This window comes from Ceratotherium simum, chromosome 19, assembly GCF_057802395.1.
Source record: "Ceratotherium simum simum isolate JZ-2026a chromosome 19, ASM5780239v1, whole genome shotgun sequence".
Classification (NCBI taxonomy): domain Eukaryota; kingdom Metazoa; phylum Chordata; class Mammalia; order Perissodactyla; family Rhinocerotidae; genus Ceratotherium; species Ceratotherium simum.
In genome coordinates, this window is record NC_141918.1 from 56948040 (window position 1) to 56972790 (window position 24751).

The 24751-nt window shown below is 47.2% G+C and overlaps 1 protein-coding gene across 5 annotated transcripts in view; it reads right to left on the reverse strand.

Annotated features, from left to right (window-relative positions):
- Positions 1–24751, reverse strand: part of NHSL1 (NHS like 1) — a 116130-nt gene that overhangs the window by 2516 nt on the left and 88863 nt on the right. For 4 of the 5 annotated variants that reach the window (XM_087444183.1, XM_004422364.3, XM_087444184.1 and 1 more), the window contains exons 4-7: positions 16792–16984; positions 12219–12350; positions 4092–7001; positions 3510–3642 (exon numbers count right to left, since the gene is read on the reverse strand). In XM_087444183.1, the coding sequence (XP_087300309.1) occupies positions 3510–3642; positions 4092–7001; positions 12219–12350; positions 16792–16984 (3368 nt within the window). The other variant, XM_087444186.1, reaches the window with a different exon arrangement.

Consider the following 24751-nt stretch of genomic DNA (forward strand, 5'->3'; position numbering starts at 1 on the left):
TTCCAGAAGACAGGAGGGAACGTCACACCAACCCTGCTTCCTGACTCACTGATGGGAGGAGGTAAGGAGTGTGGGCCAAGTGTGAAGGAGGAGGGGCCTGCAGGGAAAGTGCAGTTTCCTGGGAGTGTTTCTCCTCCTCGGTCTCTAAGAACCCCCCTGCTCAGGGAGTCAGAGACAAGAAAGCCAAGCGGCCCCTTACTGGTCTCTTCACAACTCAGCATGCGAGAGCTCTCTCAGCTAGTGCAGGGGGGCTTGCTGGAAGGAAACTCGACACATTTAATAACATAAAGACGTGGGTACATCTCTTTCCCAGCTATAAAGTTCTAGGACATGCAGCGGGGAAAGGCTGGGAGGATGCTATCTGCACACACAGGTTGAGAGTTGGATCGGAGCACTGTCAACTGTAGTGACCTTGGACAAATCACCCATCTATGCTGCTCCCCGTTCTCACACCTGTAGAACGAGGATGGTGACGCCCAGCTCACAGGCTCAAGGATTCAGTGAGATCAGAACCTGTGGAGCCACACAGACCTTGGGCAAGAGACAGCTCCCGACCCTGTTTCCTGCCTGGAAAGGGAAGCTGTAGTTGGCTCACAGTCTATCAGTAAGGATGACGCAGCAACAGCCACGAGTGTCAGGAAGGCGCTAACACGCCTTCCTGGGTCATTTAGGGAAACAGTTCTCCCTTCCTGCCCTGGTCAGGCCTAGTGCTGCTGTCACGCGGCCTGCACAGGCAGGCACGGGGAGGAGGGGCCCACGGCGGCTGTCCTGGGCTTGGTGCTCCTAGGGTCCTCTCCAGCTTCAGGCCAAAAAGAAGCCCCCAGAGTGGAAGACCGTGGGTGGTAAGGACCCAACATGGGGTCTGAGGGTGGCGCCAGCCCGTCTGGACTGCAGAGCCCGGTCCATGGTGCTTTGGGTCAATGGGCCTGCTCAGTTGTCAACAGGGAAGAGCTCTGAGTAAGTTAGTGACCCACTGACAGAAGCCACAGCAATGACGCCTCAGGACGCAGAGCGGGAAAAGACTTGGGATGGCTCGGTCTGCCCAGAGAAGGTAACTGAGGGCCACAGAGCGAGGCCACGGCCTGAACACAAGAACCAGGACCTGGTGGAGCATCTCCCCGCCACAGCAAGGCCCTCAGGGCTCACGCCGGCCGTGCCCCGAGGCAGCCCTGCACACTCGCTTCTCGCAGGTCCAGGCCTGGGGTGTGATTTCTGTTCGGTGTTTAAGGAGTGACGTGTGCTGAGAGCCGCACAAGCCACAGCTGCACTTGATCGAAGCTGTGGCCTTGAGCTGTAGATTTAGAACTAAGAGAGGAGATGGGAATTTATGAAGCTTTTCTCAAGAGCAGCTGCCCCCTAAAATGAGAATTAAATCTAAACATATGAATTCTCTGCATATATGGATGTATATGTGTGTAAACACACACACACACATATACACACTGTATGTGTATTTCTAAAGAAGATGGCTATAAAAAGTGCTGAAACAGTTAACATTGGCTGGAAAACTAATTACTTCAATAAATATAAAGACGTCACACCTCGACTGGCTCTCTACATCTTCCGTCTGGCTTTAAATCTGAAGTGAATTAATCTGCATTATAAATTTTGAAAGCTGTGTTTCAATTTAGATATTCTTTCTTTTTAAATTATTAGCTTAGGTGCTGAAGGACAGAAAATAAAATCCTAAAAATCACAGACTTGAGGTGGGATTTTATGTCTGTTAACGTATTATCAATGTGAAAATGGAAAGCAGCATGCCCTTGTGCTCTCTCTACAAACCGTACCCTCCTCTCCTTTGCTCATTCCACGCCCTCAAAGAACAACATGGCCTAGCCGCCTTCCACGTCTGCAGCAGACACACTCTCTAATAGGAGAAACCACAGATGTTCCAGTGCCTTAAGAGGGGTGCCAAAACAAAATACAGAAGATACCTTTGGCATACTTGTAAGAAAAGCACATAGTAATTTGCCCCACAACAACTGAGTTTCTGAGACCAAGTATTCAGTCCACGTCCAGGCAACACGGCTTCTCTGTGGACTGCTGTATAAACACACACGGCCGCGTGGCTGGCAACCCCGTGCACTCCACACTAAATGAAAGATGTGGAGAGTCGGAAGAATTTCCTAACAGCTAAATTCCAACTGGTTTCTTTAATTCAGAAAATATTTATTGAGTGCTGATCATATGTCCAGCATGGCTAGACATAGAAACATCTGTGTAAACTTCCAAAAACGCTGCTAAAGGTGGTTTCAAAGCATGCAGCATTTCATTTCCCTGTTTTGAGAAGTAATTTGATAACTAGCTACATTTTTATCTCTAATGAGATGAAGGAAACCAGTCCATGTTAAAGGGGTGGTCTTTAGAGTCTTCTGGGCTATTGTACCCACCCTAGAGCCACGAGGTAAAGAACGTAATTCTTGACAAACACTTCCATTCGCGGCCTGGGTGCCCCTCAGTCAGCGTTTATCTGTCACATGAAGAGTTTCAGGGGGGACACCACTGTGCTTTCCAGCTCGTGCAACAGTCTTTTCAGTCAGATTCCAAGAATCGGGAAAACAGTCCCGATACAGCTTATTCACAGAGAATCAAACGATTTGATAGGATGTCTTGTTTAAGGAGGAGAAAAAGGGACTTTGATTCAGGGCAACACCAGGCCTTGGCGGCCTAAGGCATCCACAGGTTGTCTGAAAACACTGCGGAGAGACGTCCAGGAGGAAGCAAGGGCTTCCACAGCAGGGCGGTTTAGAGCACTCGCACACACAGCATCTAACAGTTTTTACACCAACACTGTTGGGCAGTGCTCAGCTGTTTACAGCCAGGAAAATGAAGCAATAAATAAAACTTTAGTGCTAAATCACATTCCCTCTTCAAGGTGACCACATATAAAAAGTATAACAGTTCAGGCACTTATTTTGAAAAATTTACTCTGCATTTTTTTAAGCCCAATAATTTCTGATGCCAGTAGGTGGCACTAGCAGTACACACTAAGAAGCAAACTGAGCTACTTTCGCCTCTGCTTAAAAAAGATGTACTCTCTTATTGAAACATTTAAGTAGCCAAAGAAATTGCACTCAAAAATCTTGGTTTTTCTGTAAAATAAAAATAATAAGAATAAAATAAAACACCAAGAAGAAACAAGTCCTGTAGAACCAGCCTGTGCACCTTCCACCCACAGGACACAGTGCTCCTCCTCCTGGAGGGGCCCTCACCCTAACACACACCCTGGCATGGGGCTGACATGCTGCACTTCTGCCAGCCAGCGCAGTGCCCACCAGGAGGCACTGCATGGAGCCCCTGCCCCCGGCACCACAAAAATCAGAACAAAATGAAACAGATACTGGAATCAGAGAAAATAAAAATATAGAAACACACCAAAAAAACCAACAATCGAGTTAATGAATCCTAGTTGGGTGACAGAAGAAACCTCAGGACAGAACAAGACGCTGAGAGGCCGTTGGTAACGGGCCTCACAAAGCAGATTAACCCAAGAAAGCAGTTCTGGACACCTGTGAATAGCTGCGAAGAGGTCCTCCGTGGTCCGGGGCCTGCTGGGGGTCATGGCCTCATCGCTCCCCTCTTCCTTGGGGAGGTCCCAAGCCTCCGAGGAAGGGCCGGCTGCCTCGGGCTCTGGCACCCCAGCTACGAAGAAGCAAGCGAGAAAGGCAAGACAGCTATTTGAGTCCAGTCTTCAGCCAAGCCCCCCAGGACTCCCGCCATCCCGAGAGCCCGGGAGGGCATGGGTCCGGGGCTGGGCATCTGACAAAGATGGGGACGAGGGGCACGAGGCCAGCGCCCGCTCTTCCGCTGCGCTCTAGTGCCCCCCGCGAGCCTCCTCTTGCTGTAACGCGTCTCTGCGGCTCCCCAGGAGAAGACCCCGGCTGCTGCAGGCCACCCCATCCCTCTCTTCTCTCCTCTATAAGCTCTACCCTCAGGTCTAGAATTTTGAAAATCTCATAAAACGCAATCGGCACCCCGAGCGCGAGGGGCACAGAAGCCCCACACCGCTGGCTCTCGGGGGAGCCGGCCCACCTGTCAGCGCTCGGCGGGGAGGGGGGGGGGTGTGGACAGGGGAAGGGGACAGCACTCACGCCGCGAGTCCTGCAGAGCCGAGCAGCTTCCCGTGCGGTCCGCTCCGTCCTCTGCGCGCCGCTCCTCCGGCTCCTCCGGCTCGGAGGCCCGCCGGGCGTCGGGCTGCACCGCGGGGACATCGGCGTCCACAGCGTGCGGGGACGCGGACGCCGCGGCAGTCTCCTCTGGCCCGGCCCCGGCCGCGCAGCGCCCCGCCTCTCCCCCAGGGGGGCCGGGCGCAGGGAGCTGTCTCTGCGGAGGCGGCACCACGAGCACCAGCCTGGGCTTCTTGGCGATGGGGGGTGGCTTCCTGCTGGGCGAGGGGCCAGGCCCAGCCCCTGGGTCCCCCGGGTCCCCAGTGTCCCCGCGGCCCCCGCCCGGGCTCCCAGCGGGAGTGGAACGCGAGCCGGGGGCGCAGGCGGGTGTGCTCTCGCTCTGCATCCCGTTTGCGCTATTTCGGGATTTCGGGGAAGCAGGCGGCTTCCCGCGGTCCTGGGGAGTGGCCGGCGTGAGTTCTCCCCGGGGTCCCTGCCCGCACGACGGGGCTGCCTCAGGCCCCAGGATCGTCCTCACCGGCCGCAGCTGCACGGTGCGCAGCGCCTCCCGGGTTATCAGTGGGGGCGGCCTGCCCTCCTCCGGGTCCGGGGGCCGACGGCGGGCCTCCCGCGGGGGCTCTGCCCGGCCAGAGTCTCTAAAAGGAGGCCGGGCATCCTCCAGCAGCTTAGGGTCCAGGGGTGGGGCAGGCGGGGGCACTGCAGGGGCAGAGGATTCCAGAAGCAGGGGGCCGGGGACCGTGGGGGGACAAGGGGGGAGCAGGTGTGGTGGCGGAGGGGGGAACAAGGGGGACTGAGGCAGAAGAGCGCCCTCGGGGGTCTCCGCCAAGGGAGGCGGAGTGGGGAAAGGCGGAGGGGGAAAAGGAGGTGCGGGGGCCGGCGTCCTTGCGGTCCCACCCCCGTCCGCCGAGGTGCTGGAGAAGAGGGATGTGGAGGACGCGGACAAGGACCCCGAGGAAACCAGGGAGGACTTCCTCTCGGGGACCCTGGGCTTGGCCTTAGCCTTGAGGAGCGCGGGCACTGGGGTGAGTGCGGGGGGCGTGTTGGACTGGCTGGAGTACCCGCTGGACGGCGAGGTTACCCTGCGTGCCGGGCTCCCCGCCGCGACCGAGCACCCAGCCCCGGCGGCCCCGCAACCCCCGTGCACAGGCCATCCCCGCGCGCCCCCCGCTGGCGCGCCCCCGGCCCCCGCGTCCCCGTGCGAGCCGGGGCCGTCCGCACACTGGGGCCAGAGCTCTGCGCCCTCGGACCTGCTGCTGCTCGTGTCGCTGTGCACGGCCCCGCACAGGGAGGAGGCGGTGGGCGTGGTGGCCGAGGCCCCGCTGCTGCCCGCGCTGACCGTGCTCTGGCTGCGGGAGCGCGGCAGCCACGGCTCGTCTGCGTCGCTGCAGGGGCTCTGGGAGGACGAGCTGCCGCCCGTGCCCCCGAGGTCCAGCCGCAGCGCGTGCGGGGGCGAGGCCCTCGGGCCCCCGTTCAGCGCCTGCCCGGGGCCCGGGGCGCCCTTCCTGGGCATCCTGCGCAGAGAATCCGTCCGCGACGGCGGCAGGGGAGGCTTCTTCGCCTTCTTCAAAGAGATGCTTCGCGAAAGGGACTTGTCGTGGTAATGGGACCGGTTCCCTTGGCTCTTCTGAGCTCTCTCATCGAAAACATTGACCACGCTGTGCCTGGGGTTCCCAAAGCTGTCACCGCTGCTGCAGAGATCCACAGGTCCGCGTCCAGAGTCGGGGTATACGGATGCGTAGTAGCCATCGTGGTCCCCCGAATACAGGGACCCGGCATCGTCTTTGTTCGACGTTTGGTCCAGACTGCAGCTGCTCAGGTTACTGACGGGACTGGAGTAACCAGGAGTGGCCGCCCCTGGCTTCCCGGTGGCGCTGCATTCCCAGGGCTCCGCGCCGCCAGGCCCCCGGCCTCCGGAATAACTGGGCTCGCTCCCGCCGTCCGCATCCTGAGGGAGCGCTGGGAAGCCCAGCTTGTTTCTACAGCTGAAGGCCGCGCCGGGGGACCCGTTCTCCAGATGTGCCGGGGTCTTTAGAGAGACCGCAGAGTCACAGAGGGACAGCAGTGTGGCTGCACTGGGGGAATGGGGGCCTAAGGCCTGTAAGAGAGAGGAGTGACCCTCATTCCAGCTGCCACTGGGAGATCGACGGTCATCTTGACCAGCGCGCCTGGAGAGGAGGCGGTCCCTGGATTTTATCTTCGTGTGGGAGGAGGAGCTGGTACTTCTGCTGTCCAGCGGCCCTGAGCACGGCACGGCGTGAATAACGATGACCTCCGAGGAGCAGGAGAGCGTGGCGTTGGGGATGATGCTGGTGGAGTAGGCCGCGTGGGGAGACACCACGCACGCCGGGCTGGTTAGGTTTTCTCCCTCGAAGTGCCTCAGCTCCTGCGATCTGGGCCTCAGAAGTGTCCCAGTCCTTGAGGCGCCTCCTAAATGTCCCGAGTTTCCCTCTACCTGCGGGTCATCCCTCTCGTAGGGGAAAGCGCCGTCCAGGCTATCTGCAGGGCCCAGGGCCCCCAGCCTCGGCTCCAGGGACTGCGCGCTCGCCCTGGCTGCGCAGCGTGGCAGGCTGCGGAAACCCGCCTCGTGGTTGAGGCGAGAAGGGAACACTATGCCCGCAGAATCGCTCAGCACAGACATGTTCCCCGAGGAGCCGGAGAAGTGACCCATCTGCGCAGCAATGCCCTGCCCCTTCTGCGCCCGGATCCTTCTCATTGACGGCGGGACCACTCGCACCTCCTCGGTCTGACAGCTGGAGTCCCTGGTTTCCGAGCGCTGCCCAGCAGACCCATAGCTGCCAAGCCGTCCCAGTGAAGAGTAGTGGTCCGGGGTGTACACTGAGGGACCACCACCATCATCTTGGCCAGTGCCTAATGCTGGAAGTAAAGCAGAAAGAGTCTTGTTACCTAAAAATAAAAACAACTGTCTTAGTTCATCACCTGTACCCACACCCCCTTCTGACTCTGCTGTACTTTAAAAAAATTTCCATCTGATCTAGTTTCTTTTCTCCTGTAGGCACCTGAGAGTTTCAATAGTTACTAACAGCTGCTAACGTAAAACCTTATTATGAATTTCATGCACTTCTCTGGATTTGAACTCCAGCTCCTGCCACAGATTAAATGCTGCACCGGGAATTCCTAGGTGCTCCCTTTGAGACCAAGGATGAGTGCTCTGTGGAAGATTTACTTTTCAAATAACCTCCTTTTAGGAGATTTCAAGGAAGCTTGTCACCCACCAGGGGAGTGCACAGAGCATCTGTTGAGCAGTGACCATCGTTCCTAGGACAGATGACAGAGTGGCAACAACAGGGCCACAGAGAGGCCATCTATGAGGGACACTGGTGTAAAACAGTGCTAATCACACTTATTTTCTATGTCAGAAGGAAATCCTAAGAAAAACAATTTACAGGCCCATCTGTGTTTCAAACATTTCATTATCCATCTTACGCCATTATCGTCTGTCAGTGACATTCAAAACTCAGTAGCAATCTGTCAAGTTCTGGTGGGAGAAAGCAGGAACTAATCCAGGGAACATTTCCTCAGATGAGGGTTACTCATTTCTTGGAGCTTTACAGCCAAACAGAGAGTAGTATGTTTAAAAAAAAAAAAAAAAAAAGGCATGAGGAAGGCCAAACAGGGAGAAGTGGACGAGGAAAAACCTTAAGTGTAGACAGATTTCAAGCTACCTAAGAAAAAACAGAGGCCTTGAATAAAATCATGAAGCCAAGAACTTACCCAACGTGTACAGGGAAAAATCAACCTGTGCATAGTGATCATGAGGACAAATTACATCTTGAAAAATAGTAGCAAAATCACAGTTCTCTCTACGTCATTATCCAACAAGGACCTGAAAAAGTCTCAAGCCTGGGCTTCGCTGAGCCACATTAGCTGAGCCCCAGCATCGCTGTTCCCCTGGGCAGGGACCCTCGTGGGGATGGGATTCCTGGAACTCCGCCTGACCCCACGTAAATTAACCCATGCATGCCACCTGTCCCTGTCTAGACATAAAGCCTTTTGCTCATCCAGACAGCAGAGGGTCTTCCTAAAATGGCAGAACTGTTCTGTGTCAGCCACAAAGGACGCATCGTCCTGTGAGGAATAAAGCCTACAGCCCCTTCCTCCACTGGGATGATGGAGAGTCATGTTCATACTCGTGTCTTTAGCAGAAAGGATCTGTTTCCTCCCCCACCCTTGGCCAAGTACACTCACTCACGTGTGCACATGAGGCGCTCCCTCAGAGAGAGGGAAGTGGGCAACAGGGCAGGAGCAGAAGAAAGACCACTTGGAGGAAAGAAAACAAAAGATGCACGTGTTTGCCACTTGGTATTTTAGGAGGTGGGAGGTTGACCTGTATGGCCGCGCCTGTTTAGTTCCAAACATTCAAGATACCTTATTCCCTTCAATGAGTTTTAATATCTTTTTCTTTCAAAATTGTAGTCGTTTTTGCCTGGAGTCAGTGGTAGGTTTTAACTTTTAAGGGCCATTAACAAAGTCCTGATTATTTCAGTTAGCAGTTTTGAACGTGAAGCTACTCTAAGCTTCTGAAAATGGGAGCAGGGCCGTTTCTTTACCATCTACAGCTGAGTACAACTTTCTTATTGAAATAACAATGTTCTCCTAAAGACTTTTAAAAACATATGAAAAACAGTTCAGATATTTATCACAGGGACCACCAAAACTCTATTCCCAAAACAGGTCCTCCACTATCTTCACAGTACAAAATGTGTCACCACGTTATGGGAGACAGATGGATGCTCCCTTAACTAGAGTTAAGTAACAAAAACAGACAACAAAAGGAGAATTCAAACAGCTGCGGACCTCTCAGTGCTGCTAAAAATCCTGATGGCATTTATCTGATTTTAAAATAAAATGTAAAGAAATAATTATGTATATTTTTTTCTTTGACTTATGATATAATACTACAAGGTTTGACCAATTTATAAAAAATATACATAATCAAAGATGATAGAAATCTACAAGTTAGTTTATTTAAGGTTTAGTATATAAATTTTTTAAAAGTTTTGTCAGGTCTTCAGTAATGTTCTTAGTACAAACTATCAAAGATTATTCAGAAGGGGATTCCTTTAAGTGAGGCTTTTTCTGCTTGGGGAGCACATATAGGGATAAGTTCCAGGAGGATCCAAACTATGCAGCAGCCAATATAATTACAGACCCACAAAACAGTCTATCTGATTCTAAAGACGAAGCCTCGTAACAGGCTGTTCAAATACATTTCTATGTACGTTTAAGATAATAAGACTAAAGAAAAAGTGAGAAATTTTGTCTGATTCATTTAAATGAAAAGCAACAAATTATAAGCCATAAATGTACTTTAAAGAGTAAATATCATTCCTTGACTTTAAAGCACTGTATATCGGCTGGTTTTTCGAGTCTGCTATTTATGGATTTTGAAGTAAAAAGTGTACATAACTAAGCACAATACAACTGTCCAATTCCAGAGGCATCTCTGGTTATGTGGGCAGAGTCTCGTGGACACAGTGCCCCTCCCCAGTGACTGTCTTTCCTCAGATAATCATTTCCTTTTTTAATCTAATTTGTTTGACTCAGCCATACTTCCCTATGCTGTAAATCTAGGAGACTAATTTTTAAAGAAATAGGAAGTATCTGTTTTTGATGGTCATTCGTCAGGTAGCACAGAGCTTTCAAACCAGACACTGTGTATGTACACCCTATGGGGAGGAAGGGCAAGGTCAGCCAGAGGTCATGAGGTGAAGAGAGAAAAGCTGTGATCCGACTTTGTGCTCAGTATTACCGTGTTCAAGAGTCATTTCCCTCCTCCACCCACCAGTCCGGCCAACCTGCCCATCCCTAGACTAGAGCTGCTGTCTAACTGTGTTTTTTTTTAACTAGCTCTAACTTAGATGCAGCCTTCTCCGGTGACCCCCAGCTGTGACCCAGGTCATGTCCTAGACATCAAGGCAGTGACGTCAGCCTCACACCATGGCAACAATCACCACGCAGATGACGTGGGCAGAGCTGCCTTTTTTCCTCCTGCATCAGGGGTGTTTCTACGTTACGTGCAAAAGAGAAATGAACGTGGGCGCCAGGGACTCAATCGCTGATCTTAAAAATATTAAAATTACAGGAGACATGATTTACCCAGCTGGTCGGATCATTCCGGTAAGGTCAAAGAGGCCACTGGGTTATTGGCTCCATACTGGTTGGTTCAGTAATAAAAGTGATAAAAGTTCATAATGCTGAGGTTCTAGAAATCATATTACAGACAGATAGATAGATAATTCACATTGAACACTTATGTGTATGTATATCTTTATCTGGGCCAAATTATTCTTATACTCTTTGCACAAAGTCATCCAAAACCTACCTATTTTGGTTGGAGAGCCACTTAACCTCTCTTGAAACGTCACCTCGTTATCTTATAAAGGGCCTACCTTTAAAGTCACTCCTTTGGTCAAGGTACATCTTCTAAAAGATCAGTTAAAATATAAATGTTATCTGAGTGCTGTAAGGAATTAGCCCCTTAGGCATCTACTGAACATCCGAGAACATATTAATTTCTCAAATTAATTAGCTGTCACCTAAAGGAGGAAAAGAGTCTGAAAGCACAGGATACAGGAGGATGGACCACTACATCAAGGGTAGGCGCAGGCATGAGCCAGAGGCAGACTTTGTGAATCCTGGGGACGCAACCGAGCCCTTGTTTGTAAGGAGCCCCTATGCTGCTGGCTAAGAGGAGCCCGTCTGCCCTCTCCCTGGAGCTATGGGGTGACGCCAAGCACCGCTCCTCCATCACACGGCCGCCACAGCCCGGGAGGGAGAGCACACCAGTGCAGAACTGGATGGCAGTGAGAGAAGGTGCCAAGGAAAGAAGGGTGAGCTCCCCTCCTGACATGAGGCAGATAAGAGAGGCCAGGAAACAGAGGCACAGCGTCTGCAGTGCTTCCTCAGAGAGGAAGGATCGTGTCCGAATGCAAGGATGAACTCACTGTGACCAGAAGACCAAGAGGCGAGTCAGAAACCATGTTCTGAGTTTCCAGAGTGTAACTTTCAGTAGGAAACACAAGTGAAAACACCAGGTGGAAGTACCCGTCAGGAATTAACTCCACAGGGCGGCCCAAGAGAAAGGGGCATGTTTCCCGCCAGGTAGTAACGAGTCCTCTACAGTAACTGCAACGGCAGCTGCTGTGTTCACAGGGGAGCCAGGCACCACGGCTTCACCAGCACAAATTCATTAGACCCTCGAACCACCCTACGAGAGAGGTTCTGTCAACATCACCAACCTCATTTTTGGAACGAGGAAGGAGATTCGGGGGTGAAGTGACCAGGGAGATCCAGAGAGCAAGTGGCAGAGCTCGACTCAGATATGAGCAGCCTCGCACAGGAGGCCCTGCTCCCCACCCTCTAGACTCTGCGCCCTGTGCAGACATTTCTGATGGGCCCCATTGAACCAGGAGAGGATGTGAATACAGAGAGAGGAGAATGGAAGGATTACCCAAAGCAGACACAAAGATAAGCAGAAACAAAATGGATAAGTGAATAATGAAGTAAACACCCTCTCCTCCAGCCAAAGAAAATGTTCTGTTTTCTGTTTTTATCACAGGTTGAAAAATACCAAATCAAGAAGCCATGAAATTGTTTCACGGAAGTACCATTAAGGCACTATGCAACATAAATGACTATTTTCTCTTGTACTGGTATTTACTAATTATCCCACACTGCTGTCTCTTTGATGACAAAATGCCACCAATATTGTCAGTATAACTAATGAAGTCCATGTGCATAATTTGAAGTCCTAGAATAAGTTTTCAGTTTTATGAAAACTTAAGATCTAAATTAAAAGTAAATTTAGTTGTGGAAATACCCCATGTTCATGGTGCACAGAGATGATGACATCACTGTAAATGTCTATCATCCCAGTTAATAGTTTTCACATAAGCTCTTCCTCTTACCTTCTCAGCAGAATTCAGTAAACCTGCATGGGTGTCAAGGTTTGCACCCAACGCCTCATTCAGGCTCTCAGAACGTATCAATTTCACGAGCACACAGCGGGGGTGAGCACAGGGATGCTGAGCAGCAACGAGGGCAACAGAACACAATTCTGGTGAGCCATACCTAGCTCCTTCTGTATGCTGTCAGGGACTCCTGCAATAGTCTTTCTCCTTTTGACTTTCTTCGGTCGTCTTACCAGAGTGTCTGTGTAAATTAGAGACCGCCGAAGGCTGGCCTGGCGATCGAAATTCTCCCCTAATGTGGAGCAAGTAGAACAAGCAAAGCCATGTTATTCCCAGCAAGCGGACACCATGCACGTTCTTCCAGAAGCTTGTTGTAAAATGATAAGAAGGTATTAATCATGATGTTAGCCAGTCACATGATGAATGAACGCTGAAGGGAAAAAAGGCAGGAGAGCACATTTTCATCATAAGGCTCCTTCCCAAGCTGTGTGTGTGTCCTTCCGAAGGAGGCACCCTCCTCTCATTGTCAAATGAGCGGAGTGGCAAATGCAAACTTGTTAGTAACACATGGAAGAGTGAGTGTGCTATTAAACGGTGGACCATTCTGGAAGCATTTCACACAGGCCCTCTGGTCACCGAAACCACTCTCCACATCAGCGTTCACGTGGTGACGCCATTCGGTCAACTGCCGAGACCAATATCATGTCTGGTCTCATGTGATGAAACAAAAAAAATCAGAATTCTTGGATGAAGAGCTTTTTCTTTCAGTCGAGGAGGCTGACAATTTGGACAGACTGTGGTAATTGCTATGGTGTGAGATACAATTATAATGAAAATAAAGAGCCTTATAATGATAAAGTACTTTCATCACAATGAGACCCAGGAGCACAGCTTGTTAAAGTGAACTGCTTCTCTGTTTCACAGTCACTTTCTGAAGTTGATCTTCATTCAGACATTTCGGGGAATGTTGCAATCAAACCCAGAATGCCACACCCATGAGACTGTTTTTCTTTCTCGAGTGTAACTTTTGTGTGATTAACACCATGGGAAACCATAAAATAATAAAGTATCAGATATTAATTGGTCTGCTTTAAATTATCTGGCACTGTCAAGTTTTATAGCATTTTCCTTGTTAAATGGTTATTCTCCTCAAAAAGAGATTTAAAATATATATACACACACACAAAACTTATATACTTCCGTCATTCTTCTGTTGTAAGAAAAGTATAAAAACATTCACTCTTTCTAGCAATGTTGACACACATTCAAAGTGAGTATGCTATGAGCAATGTACCTTCTATTTTAACAGGAATAAATTGTGAATAGAACCTTATCTAATCAAAACAGAGGATAGAAGATCTGAATGATCCTTTCACCTGCTAAGCAACAAACTGCAACAGATGCTAGCAAACTTGAAAATGCTTGCAACTGTGTTCCAAATGAAGAAAACCAGAAATGGTTGAGAAAAGACCCTGAAACACCAGAAGGTCCATCACGGGGAGAAATGGGTCACTATGTGTGATAGCACATATGGTGCCTGTAAGGGGTCAGTCATGACTTCAATGATCCAACAGTTCCCTACAGCAGAGGAACAAAATGTCCTTGAATCAAGGCATTAAGAATGGACAAAACATTAACAGACAGTTGCATTCAGTCTCCAGTTTGCTTCCTAAACAAAAACAAAAGATAAACTACTCAAGCTCCAAGGAAACTGGGAAACGACCAGTGAGGACAGACATCTAAGACACACACCATTAAAGGTGCCAAGTTCTCCTGACCTAGAAGGACTGTCCTCTTCGGGACTACACACTTCTCGAGGGAAGGGACCAGAACTCATGTACCGTAGCATCCCCTGTGGCATTCAGCTCAATGCCCAACACAAAGTAGGAATTCAGTAAGGACCTGTTGAATGGAGAGGAGCTGAATCATTCCCTTTCACTGAAAAAGGGCGTTAGTCAGTCATGGTTACTACTCAGAAACGAACTTAGTCGCTCAGACAGCAGCACAAGGTCCGTCTGTGGGACCAAGTGTGTTGACCCGCTGTCCGTCTTCCGGGTGGTAGAGCTGTTACCCCACGTGGCGGGTCACGGAATACACTCATACACGCATTCCATTTTAGACAGGTTCTTCTCTGCAATTCTTAGAACATGATGGGTCCCCATGGGACAAGGACTAAAGGGATTAAGTCAATTTACAAACCGGTAGCTCTTTGTGCTAATGTTCCACCTACATGCCTGGCAGGCTTCACTCTGGGTTTGAAATAATGTATTTATTGGCATTTTCTCCCCTGCTGAACCTTATTGAAAAGCTAGAGAGTCAATGTTCACCCAAATAAATGAGCACGTGATAAGTCCCTACAGGAAGCTACATTTTTATCCCTAGTCGTCTAGGTCTTTAGAAATATATAATTTAAAGAACAGGAAGCTATATAACCTGTGTCTATTTAACCACTGAAAGTGAACATTTTTAATTTAATGCTTCTTTATACCAGAATATTAGAAAAACCACTCTCTTTATGAAATATATGTGTGTGTATGTGAACACATGGATCCAGAAAATGGATCAATAAATAATTAGGTATTATATTTAATTTTTGCATTTCTGAAAATACTAATCAGTCAATTAAAAGTAAATTGCATTTTGACATAACTCATATTGCTCATTTCTTTACTGTCACTCATCTTTCCTGTGTGGCATTCTGAAGGCCTCCTTTTAAATTCTATGTACGTCATATCCACTTAGTCACCAAATGGGCAAATGAAAGCTCAAAGCAATGACACTGTCCACTGTTGTGACACTGTCGACTGTTGTGAGTGTCCACTGTTGTGACACTGTCCACTGTTGTGACACTGTCTACTGTTGTGACAATTTCTATTTTCATTGCAAATAATTCTTTATTCCTGAAACTCTAGTTACTCTGTTTTAAATTTCCTAATCTCACAATAATGCATTTTATCCTAATTCCATTAACGACTGTCATATGTCATAGCATAATCATCTTATCTTATAATATTATTTCTGCAGCATTTAATCATATATAATGTAATTACATTTCTGCTATCTTTAATCAATCAAATAATGTAATGTGTTTTCTTACAGAAAATATGCACCCAGGTATTTCATTGAGCAATAAACATTATACTTTGTTCTGAAACATAGCTACTTATAAAAACAATCTTTAAAAATTATGATCTATGTGAATCACACTCAGAAAGATCTACAGGGCCGGCCCCATGGCTTAGCAGTTAAGTGCGTGCGCTCCACTGCTGGCGGCCCAGGTTCGGATCCCGGGTTCGCACCGACGCACTACTTCTCCGGCCATGCTGAGACCGCGTCCCACATACAGCAACTAGAAGAATGTGCCACTATGACATACAACTATCTACTGGGGCTTTGGGGGAAAAAAAATAAATATATAAAAAATTATTAAAAAAAAAAGTTTAAAAAAAAAAAAAAGAAAAGAAAGATCTACAATGTCATTTGCAAAGAAAATGGGATAAAATGCCATGCTATTCCTTTAAGGCTTATGTACAATAAATGTGGAAAAATGCACATGGAATTTAAAGTAATTCATGCACTTGTCTATTAAATTTCTCTGGAATTCAAAATAGAGTTCTAAATGTATTTTTTAATCACCTTGTAATGTTTTTAAAAATTCTTCAATAACTATCGAAATGTTCTAGTCCCTGACAAGTGCACCACTGCCATGGCCACAATCTTGCTAACAGCTGTAGCCTCAGACACAGCCAGGGTGCTAGGGGTTCATCCTAGTTTCTTATGAAAACTCATCCTGATTGGTCACCTGATTTTTTCAGGTCCTGGCCCCTGGGCCATGCTTTGCATGGACTGATTATCAGCGATGACTATGGGTAATCTGTTTCTCTTGAACACACATCTGTTCTGTACAGCTGACCCACGCTCTGCTGGTGTGGACCTGATGAGGCAAGAAGACTCCAGACTCTTCACAGCCCCCCGAGGTTTGTGAAATACCGTCCTGGAGCTTTACCTACCCTGTTATTTGTCACCTTAATTGTCACAGATGATTAAAAACTGAGTATAATATTCTGAAAAACTCAAATTTCACATTTGGCCATTAACATTCATACTCCAGCTTAATGTTCTAAAAATTTTATATTCAGAAGGAACAGATTTTTATTTGAAGACTGTAGAATTCAAATTATAGACATAAAAATATAATTTTACCATCCTATTGTTTTTTATAAAATATATTTTATAGTTATTGTTAATTCACTCGATATTTTTATTTCAAGTAATTTTCCCCCTTTTCTACTTGAGAAAACAAGAAGGTAAGAAAATCTATCATTTGGAAATTTACAAAACTGTTATTTCTTCACTTCTATAAATATTACTTAAAATAGCCCTTTAGAAGGGAAAATAATTTTTTCTTACCCAGGATCACACTTAGAAGATGTTCCCATATAACCAAAATATTTTTTAAAAGCAATTCATTTAAGAAAGACACACTTTAGATGACTGGCTGGACCACTGAGCTCTCTGACATCAACCAGTGGTGACACAGGCTTGTAATCCAGAGTGACAGATATCTACGTGCACACACATACACGTGTTAACATTCCCTTCACTGAACAGAGCCGGATGCCAGGCCACAGCTCCTGACCTCTGGTGAATACATGAAACGCTAAGAGCACACAACAGACAAGAAGCCATGTCGCCCGCCCGAGCCCCGGGAACGGTCTGCACAGGACGCATACCCGTGATGTTGATGGGAACCACATCCGCCTGGACCGCCTGGGCCTGCTGTCGCGTCTTTTCTTCCGGGGTCGGCAAGGGAAGTGACTTGGCCCCGTTGGTTTGAGTATTAAGGTCGGAGAAGTCACTTGAGGTTGGCGTCTTAGGTCTCCTGATGGAAATAAGTCTTTCCTCTTCCGACGAAGAGATGGAACCCTGCAGGGGGAAAAAGTAAGAAGAAGCCGTAGCGTGTAAACAGCTGGCAGAAACATTTAAAAATGCATTTCTCTCTTTTTTTTTTTTTGTGAGGAAGATCAGCCCTGAGCTAACATCTGCCAATCCTCCTCTTTTTGCTGAGGAAGACTGGCCCTGGGCTAACATCTGTGCCCATCTTCCTCCACTCTATATGGGACACCACCACAGCATGGCTTGCCAAGTGGTGCGTCGGTGCGCGCCAAGGATCCGAACCAGGGAACCCCGGGCTGCCGCAGTGGAGTGCACGCACTTAACTGCTCGCGCCACCGGGCCGGCCCCCCCCCTTTTTTTTTAATTTAAACTGATTTGAAGGAAGTCAAAAGAATTGGTCACATTTAGGAACAGAAGCAATGATTTGCAAGAAACCTACTCATCATCCTGAGCATGACCCACAGTATATATGATTCACAGAGGTCTTCTTTTTTTTTTTTTTTTTGTGAGGAAGACCAGCCCTGAGCTAACATCCGATGCCAATCCTCCTCTTTTTTGCTGAGGAAGACTGGCCCTGGGCTAACATTCGTGCCCATCTTCCTTCACTTTATATGGGACGCTGCCACAGCATGGCTTAACAAGCGGTGCGTCGGTGCACGCCCGGGATCTGAACCAGCGAACGCCAGGCCGCCACAGCGGAGCACGCACACTTAACCACTTGCGCCACCGGGCCAGCCCCCACAGAGGTCTTCATCTCCACACCATGAGGAGGTTTTGCTGACGCACAAAATCTCTTAAGTTTTTCCTGCTTTTCCTACATTTACTGTGGTCAGAAAGCTTATGGGTTTAGTTTAACATTAGAAGCCCAGAGAAACATCACAGCTGTGGCCATCAGTTTTCATTTTTATTAAAATTTAGTTTTGCTCAAAGTAACTTCTAGCCTCAATCTCATTTCCTTTAGGCTCCGACCTGATGGAACATTTCAAAAATGACAGAGCTATTGTTGCTCAATTATTTGTGCTCTTCTGAAACCATTTATATGGAAAAAAATCGGTGTGAAATTGTTAACTTATAAGAAGCTGACTAAGGCTCTGCTCCGAGCCTTATCAGAATTCCATGAAAGCATTTCCAGCAGCGTCTGCTTTGACACAGATTAACACCCTAACTGGGAGCCTTCTCAACAACACCTTTCTTCCCACAACATCTTAAAAAGTGTAAGCAGAAAAGTCGTTTTGACAAGCATTTTATCGTGGACTTCACAGCAGCTGGTTCTGTGACAAGGAAACTCTAAGAACTTAAAAGAAATGCAACGTGCTCAGGAAGAACAACAGAAGAAGGGCAATGGACTTTGTTGGGAAATGGCAGGTTATAATTACAATAAATGTGTAAGAATTACTCTTCAAGTCGAAAGCATTTAAACTAACCACACCTATGAAAATAATGCATTTAAAAGAGTTTTACTTAAGAATAAACAGCAATGAACCTTCCCAAGGGAACACCTGTGTGGCCAGCCCCAGGTCCATTCAGGACACCCCCCTACCCCAAACAGGGTAACTGCCCTCCCGACCTCCAACCCCAGATTCGTTCCCTGGATCTGAGCTTTCTCTAAGAGGAACCGCACTGCATGTCCTCTTTTGTGACTTACTTCTTCCACTCAACATTATGTTTGTGAGGGTTTATCTATCTTTACAAAGCAGATGTGGATGCCTTTCTGGGTTTAATGCACGTTTCTAAGGTGACACAGGTAAGAAATGTGCAGAAATGCATCAGTTAGAAATCTCAAACACTTAGAAGAACACTATCATCACTGTTCACTGCTATTCAATTAATCTCGCTGCAAATATCTGTTGATTCTACAACCAGTAGAGCTCCACAAATCTGAAAAAGACCACACACGAGCTAATGAAAGGAGTTTGATGTTGGGGACAGGGTCCTAGGCCAAGAATGCAAAGACCTGGTCTATTCACTTCAGACCTTCCAGTCAAGTGACTTCGAGGCCGTTCCTAAACGTTGATGTTTCCTTTGCTCTAAGATGGGGCTATATGTGTACCTCTGCATCCACAAGGGGTACTCCCAGGACCTAATGAGATCACACCATAAAATGTCTAGGATGGTTAAATACCATGGACATGGAGCTGGTGGTCACACAAACACGACTTTAGGAAAGCAAAATCATGAATTGGCAAGTACTCAATTTTTTCTTTTATTGCAAGCAAACTAACAATAATAAAGGCATTGTGGAAATAAAAACACAGAATAAATTGTAATTAGACATCTCAATATATTATTGACTTTATATTCTTAATACATAAAACATGTAAAATGATAATCTTGTTTTTTTCCCACCTAAGGAAAATGTGAAATAAATTTTGTAATTAAAGTGACAAATAAATATACTCAATCTATAATGAGCATATGTTACTGACATCTGATTATGCTACTAAACTACACCACATCCATTCATGTTTGATCCGATTCTCGTTAAAATGGTCACAACTCCTACAGGTCCCTGAGAGACACTCAAGGATCTCTGAGTCAGAGCAGCAGCGGAGTAGATGCTGTAAATTCATGTAAATCAATTATCTCCAGCCTTTCTGCAGTTGTGACAGTCTAGTTATATTTGACTTATAATACATATTGTCTCCCCTTAAGGTGCAGACACACACACACACAACTACAACTAATTTTATTTGAGAATTTCATGACAGTTTGCATGAAAGTCACAAGTCTGAGATTGAATCTCTATCTAGTAAATTTGAAGGTTACTCCAATTTTCCGATACAGACATAGAAATAATTTTTCAGGCCACCTTTAAATAGAGCACAAATTTCAAAGGCCGTAAGAAGCAAATTCTAACCCAAAAGGTTTAAAAGGAAGAAAAGCCAAAGCTTCAGCTTGACGGAGAACCGACGACGACATCCTGCAGAGAGGGTTTCCTTCTCCTTCTCGCGCGAGTCTGCGGGTCGTGGAGACTATTCTGTGGTTTGCACACTTCTCATCAGCCCCGCTGACCTGCTCCTCTTTGGTGGACCAACACGCCAGAATGAGAACAGTACTTCAGTTTAGCCTTACTGCCAGGGGACAATCGCCAGGGACGTCCAGTGTGACAACTGACAAAGAGAATCTACTTTATAACGTGCTCCCCTCATTCAGAAGAAAACTCGCCAGACAAGCAGTGCATGGAGAAAGTTCTCTGCAAACGTGACTGTTACACGGTGCCACAATCTACTGAAGAGAAACAAACACCAGGATGGTCTGCTCTGACTCCCGTCCCCCCAAGACCTGTCAACGAGCGGGGCCACAGGAAACCCCTCCCGTGCTCCGTGTCAGGAACATCACAGTTACTCCATGAGGATGGACACTCTGGGGCTCTGGATCATCATGTCTGCCTCTAACTGGTCTCCACGCTTCTGACCTCGCTGACCACCTTGCCCTCCACCTCCTGCTCCAACAGTCTCTCAGCACAGCAGCCAGAGGGATGCTTTTAAAACGTGAGTCAGATCATGCTGCTCCTCTGCTCAAACCCTCCAACATCCTTACTGGGACCTACAAGATGCTCCTCTCTCTGACCTCATCTCCACTACTCCCTCCCACATTTATTCCACCCCAGCCGCACCCTCCTCCACGCAGTGCCTTCATGTACCAGGCACGCTTCTGCCTCAGGGCCCCCACACCTGCTGCTCCACCACCTGAAATGCCCTCCCTTAGACATCCTTGCAGACAGCACCTTCTTACTCTTCAGGTGTGCAGTCAGAGCTCCTCCTTGCTGAGGTCTTACCTGTTCACCCTAGCTAAAATTTCAACTCCTCCCCTGTATTTTGTATCCCCCTTCTCTGCTTTCTGTTTTCTCTTTAGTACATACCACTAGCATACAAATATTTTGGTGATTTATCTTGTTTGTCTCTCCCACGAGAACGTAAGTTCCAGGAGGCTTTAGATCAGAATTGCACAGAGAGCTACCGCAGAATTTGAGCTCAAAAAGGGGGCACCATTTAGTAACTGATGGCTGTTGCCCTGGGTTACAGGCTTTCCAGGAATTGGTGCCTCACTCATCTTTACCACATTAGCCTTGTTTTATAAATAAGGAAATGGAGTAAAGTAGCTTTACTTCTGGAAAGTTCACACGTGGCAACTGGGATTAGAGCCCACACCGGACCCTGAAGCCTCCGCTGTTAGTGCAAAATAGCAACCTGGTGGTACCCGCAATGACGTGGTTTTCTGACCTAAAGATAAAATCTCCATTTCTCTCTCTAAATAAGAACAAAGCCTTCTGACATGTGTCCGAGCCAGTGGTGTGGTGTGGTGGGTGGAACCACACCTCTGGGGAGGTCAATGGCCCGGCCCGGTCACTGACCAGCGGTTTGCTCTGAGTACTCGAGCTCCTTGTGCTCAGAGCAGAAAACTCAGGTGGCGTCACCAATGCTTCACGTTAAGGGGCTCCCTCAGCATAATGTGAGTTATTTTGTTACATCTAAGTCTCAAGCTGCCTTGACTTTAGAACTAAGTCAGAACTTAGATGCAGTTTTTGAATCTGTCAGTTGGTCAGTAGTGTTCACAAGACCCCACACCCTTGTCTGGAAGGAGTAGAGTCACAAATGACACTTAAGAAACCATGATTCCTTGTGTCAAACTGCTCAATCTGGAAAGACATCACCTGCCCCCCAGCATGTTCTGTGGATTTGGATGCTGCTAACTTGCATTTCAGAGACCACTGGGTCCTGTCTGGAAATAGACACACTCCCCCCAAACAACAGCAGGGCTGAAATATGGTGTCTTGGCAGGCGGCCAAGTTACCAAAAACTGGGTGTAACTGTGAAACACAGATTAGCCCAGGCTTTTTTTTTTTAATCTGCTATGCTTTTAAAAATTAGAAAACCTAATTATAGCCAGAGCTGAACTTAGCCTTCATTTAGCAATTATTACACAAAAACAGGCATAGAACAGAAGAAACTATGTGGAGTGTTACTTAAGAGACACCAACACACATCCCAATCCTTCTGGGGGACGTACTCGTCTTCAGCGTTTCTCTCCAGAATTAAATCTTTCTCCAGTGGACTCTTGGTTAAGATTCTAGAGAGCTCTATAAGGTGTCAAAGCTTCTGCAGTATTTCTTGGCTCTGTGCTTCTCCCACCTTCGATACCCTTAGACACACGAGATGCTGACTCAATTCTCCTCCCTCCTTAACCTTTCCTCCCTGGACCCCACAACGACAACAACACAGGGTGCTGGAAATGGACCCACACAGAAGCACGTCCATGGCACCTCCAGCAACCTTGGGAGGAGGTTTCCATGTCCACTTATTAAATCATTTCAGTTGTTCCTTCTCTCCTACTCATTCTATTACCACAAACCTAGCCTCCTTATCAAGGGCTCCAAATTTTCTTACCACATATTGAATTAAAATACTTGGGATTTAAACTATCATATATTAAGTGATCTTTTCCTCAAAATAATAAAAACAATTAGCATAAATGTTCAAACTAATACAGTAATTTCTTGTTTTAATCATCTTTTTATTATTATAAATCATATATACAAATTATGTAACATAAGATAATGAATATTTAGGAACTCACGACCTAAGCCACGACTTAAAATATGACCAATAAATGCATCTACCTCCATGCTCCTCCCTATTCCCCCAAGGTAACCACTCTCCCGAATTTTCTGTTAATCATCCCCTTACTCGTTGTTGTGTGTGTGTATGAACATGTCTGAATTACATGTTTAGACTTGTTTTGACTTTATGAAAATAGTATTGTTTTCTTTGTGGTGGTATTTACATACCATTATGTTTCTAAGACACATGCATGCTGTCATGTGAGCCCACAATTCCCTATTTCACGGGAGCACACACTCCACTCCAATACCACATTTATTCATTCTTTTACTGATGGACGGTTGGGCTGTAAAGATGTTCTTTCTATTATCTCAATGATTCAGAACGCCCTGAGAGAGTGACTCGGAGGAAAGGGCTGTGGCTAAGGCTCAATTCTCCGCATACTCGTTGTTGGGGGAAACGGGCTCTGGAGTTGCAGATCTGGAGTTAAATCCTGGTTCACTTTTGGGGGTGATGGATGCGTTTACCATCTTGATTGTGGTGATGGTCCCATGTACGTATACATACGTCAAAACTTATTAAATTTTACACTTTAAGTATGTGTTGTTTATTTTATGTAAATTACATCTTGTAACATCCGTTTTAAGAAACACAGAGATCTCAGTTTCAGTATTTAAAGCTACGTGATCTTAAGGGAGTGATGTAATCTCTCCAAGAAACAGTTTCCTCACCGTGAACTGGGCACAATCCAGGGGCCGTGGGGTTGCAGTAAGTCCCAGGTGGACTCACACATAGCACTGAGCCAGCCTCTGAGCTTCCCCACCTGCCAGGTGCTTGGCCCCGTGCTGGGAATGCAGAGATAACAAGACAGGGATGCTGTCCCCCATCTAGAAGGGAAGGCAGGTATGAACAGAGCCTTCTTCCAGTGTGATGGGAGGTGCGTAACAAAAGAAACTGAACAAGCTACTCTAGACACCCTCATGTTGGAAGGCACAAAGGCCTGGAAGTGGCTTACCCTAATCCTCGAGACCTTGCCTGTAGGGTGCAGAGTAACAAGTACACAGATCGCAGAGCAGTGAACACACGGAGTAGCAAGGACTCCTGCGTGTCCAGCGTGTCCTGAAAGTACCACGGAGACCCAGCAGGAAACTCGTGGACCCAGAGGCACCACGAGTGTCTCTGGACTGGAAGCAAACGGAGGCCAGGACTGCGTCGGCACACCGGGACCAAGAAGGACCCACATGGCCTTTGAAAAAACCGCAGGAATGAATGAATACCAGACAAGCCAAAGACGGAAGGAAAAGTGACAATAGCAGGCAAAATGAGGAGGAATCATTTAGCAATCTTGCCCTTTTATTTAACCAACATGATGCAATAAAAAGAAATGAAACAGTGTGAAGCCCTGACTCACGCCCTCCCTGATGCGTTCTGGCTGCGAGATCCTGGGAAAGTAATTTCATGTCTGAGTCTCAGCTTCCAGATCATTAAAATGATAGTAAGGATTGTTAAAATACCTGTTTCGTGGGAGTTCTTGTAGAAAATGAGATATAATTTGTGAAAAAGCTCTGAGCATGTTCTAAAGTGTTCTATGATTATTATATTTTACATATATATATATATATATATATTCCACTATTATATTATTATAAAGTTAGTGCTAGTGTGACCACGGGCGGTTCTACATACAGACAACCTGAAACCTCTCAATTCTTTGCTTTAGGTAGGAAATTCTATGTGGGTGGAATAAAAGCCTTAGAATGATTGGGAGAGCAGCCAAATTTTCATAAAAACAGACGTAGTCCATGGAGTCATTTTCTTTGAAGTCTGGTCTGAAAACCATGCAGTTTAATGATACCATTCATCACTATCTGAGCACATCCTATGTGCCAGGCACCAGGCTAAGGATCTCACAAACGTTAACTACTCCAATCTCAAAACAACCCTCCAGGACAGGTTTATTATCAAAACCAGGCGGCCTTTAAGAGTGAAGGGGGTGCTATTAATGATTACACAGGACGGCAGCTGTACAGCAGCACTGTCCTGAGCAAACAGAACACGTGGTTTACAACTCTTTACAGTGGAGGAAACCGAAGTTCACAGAGGGAAGCAGTTTGCCCAAGGCCACCGGCGTCGACAGGTGGAAGACTGCCCCACACGGGTGCCCTGGGCCTGTCATGTCACACAAGCCTGCTGCATCTGCAGTTAGAGAGTAAGGCTCCCGTCCTTCTGTCTTCAA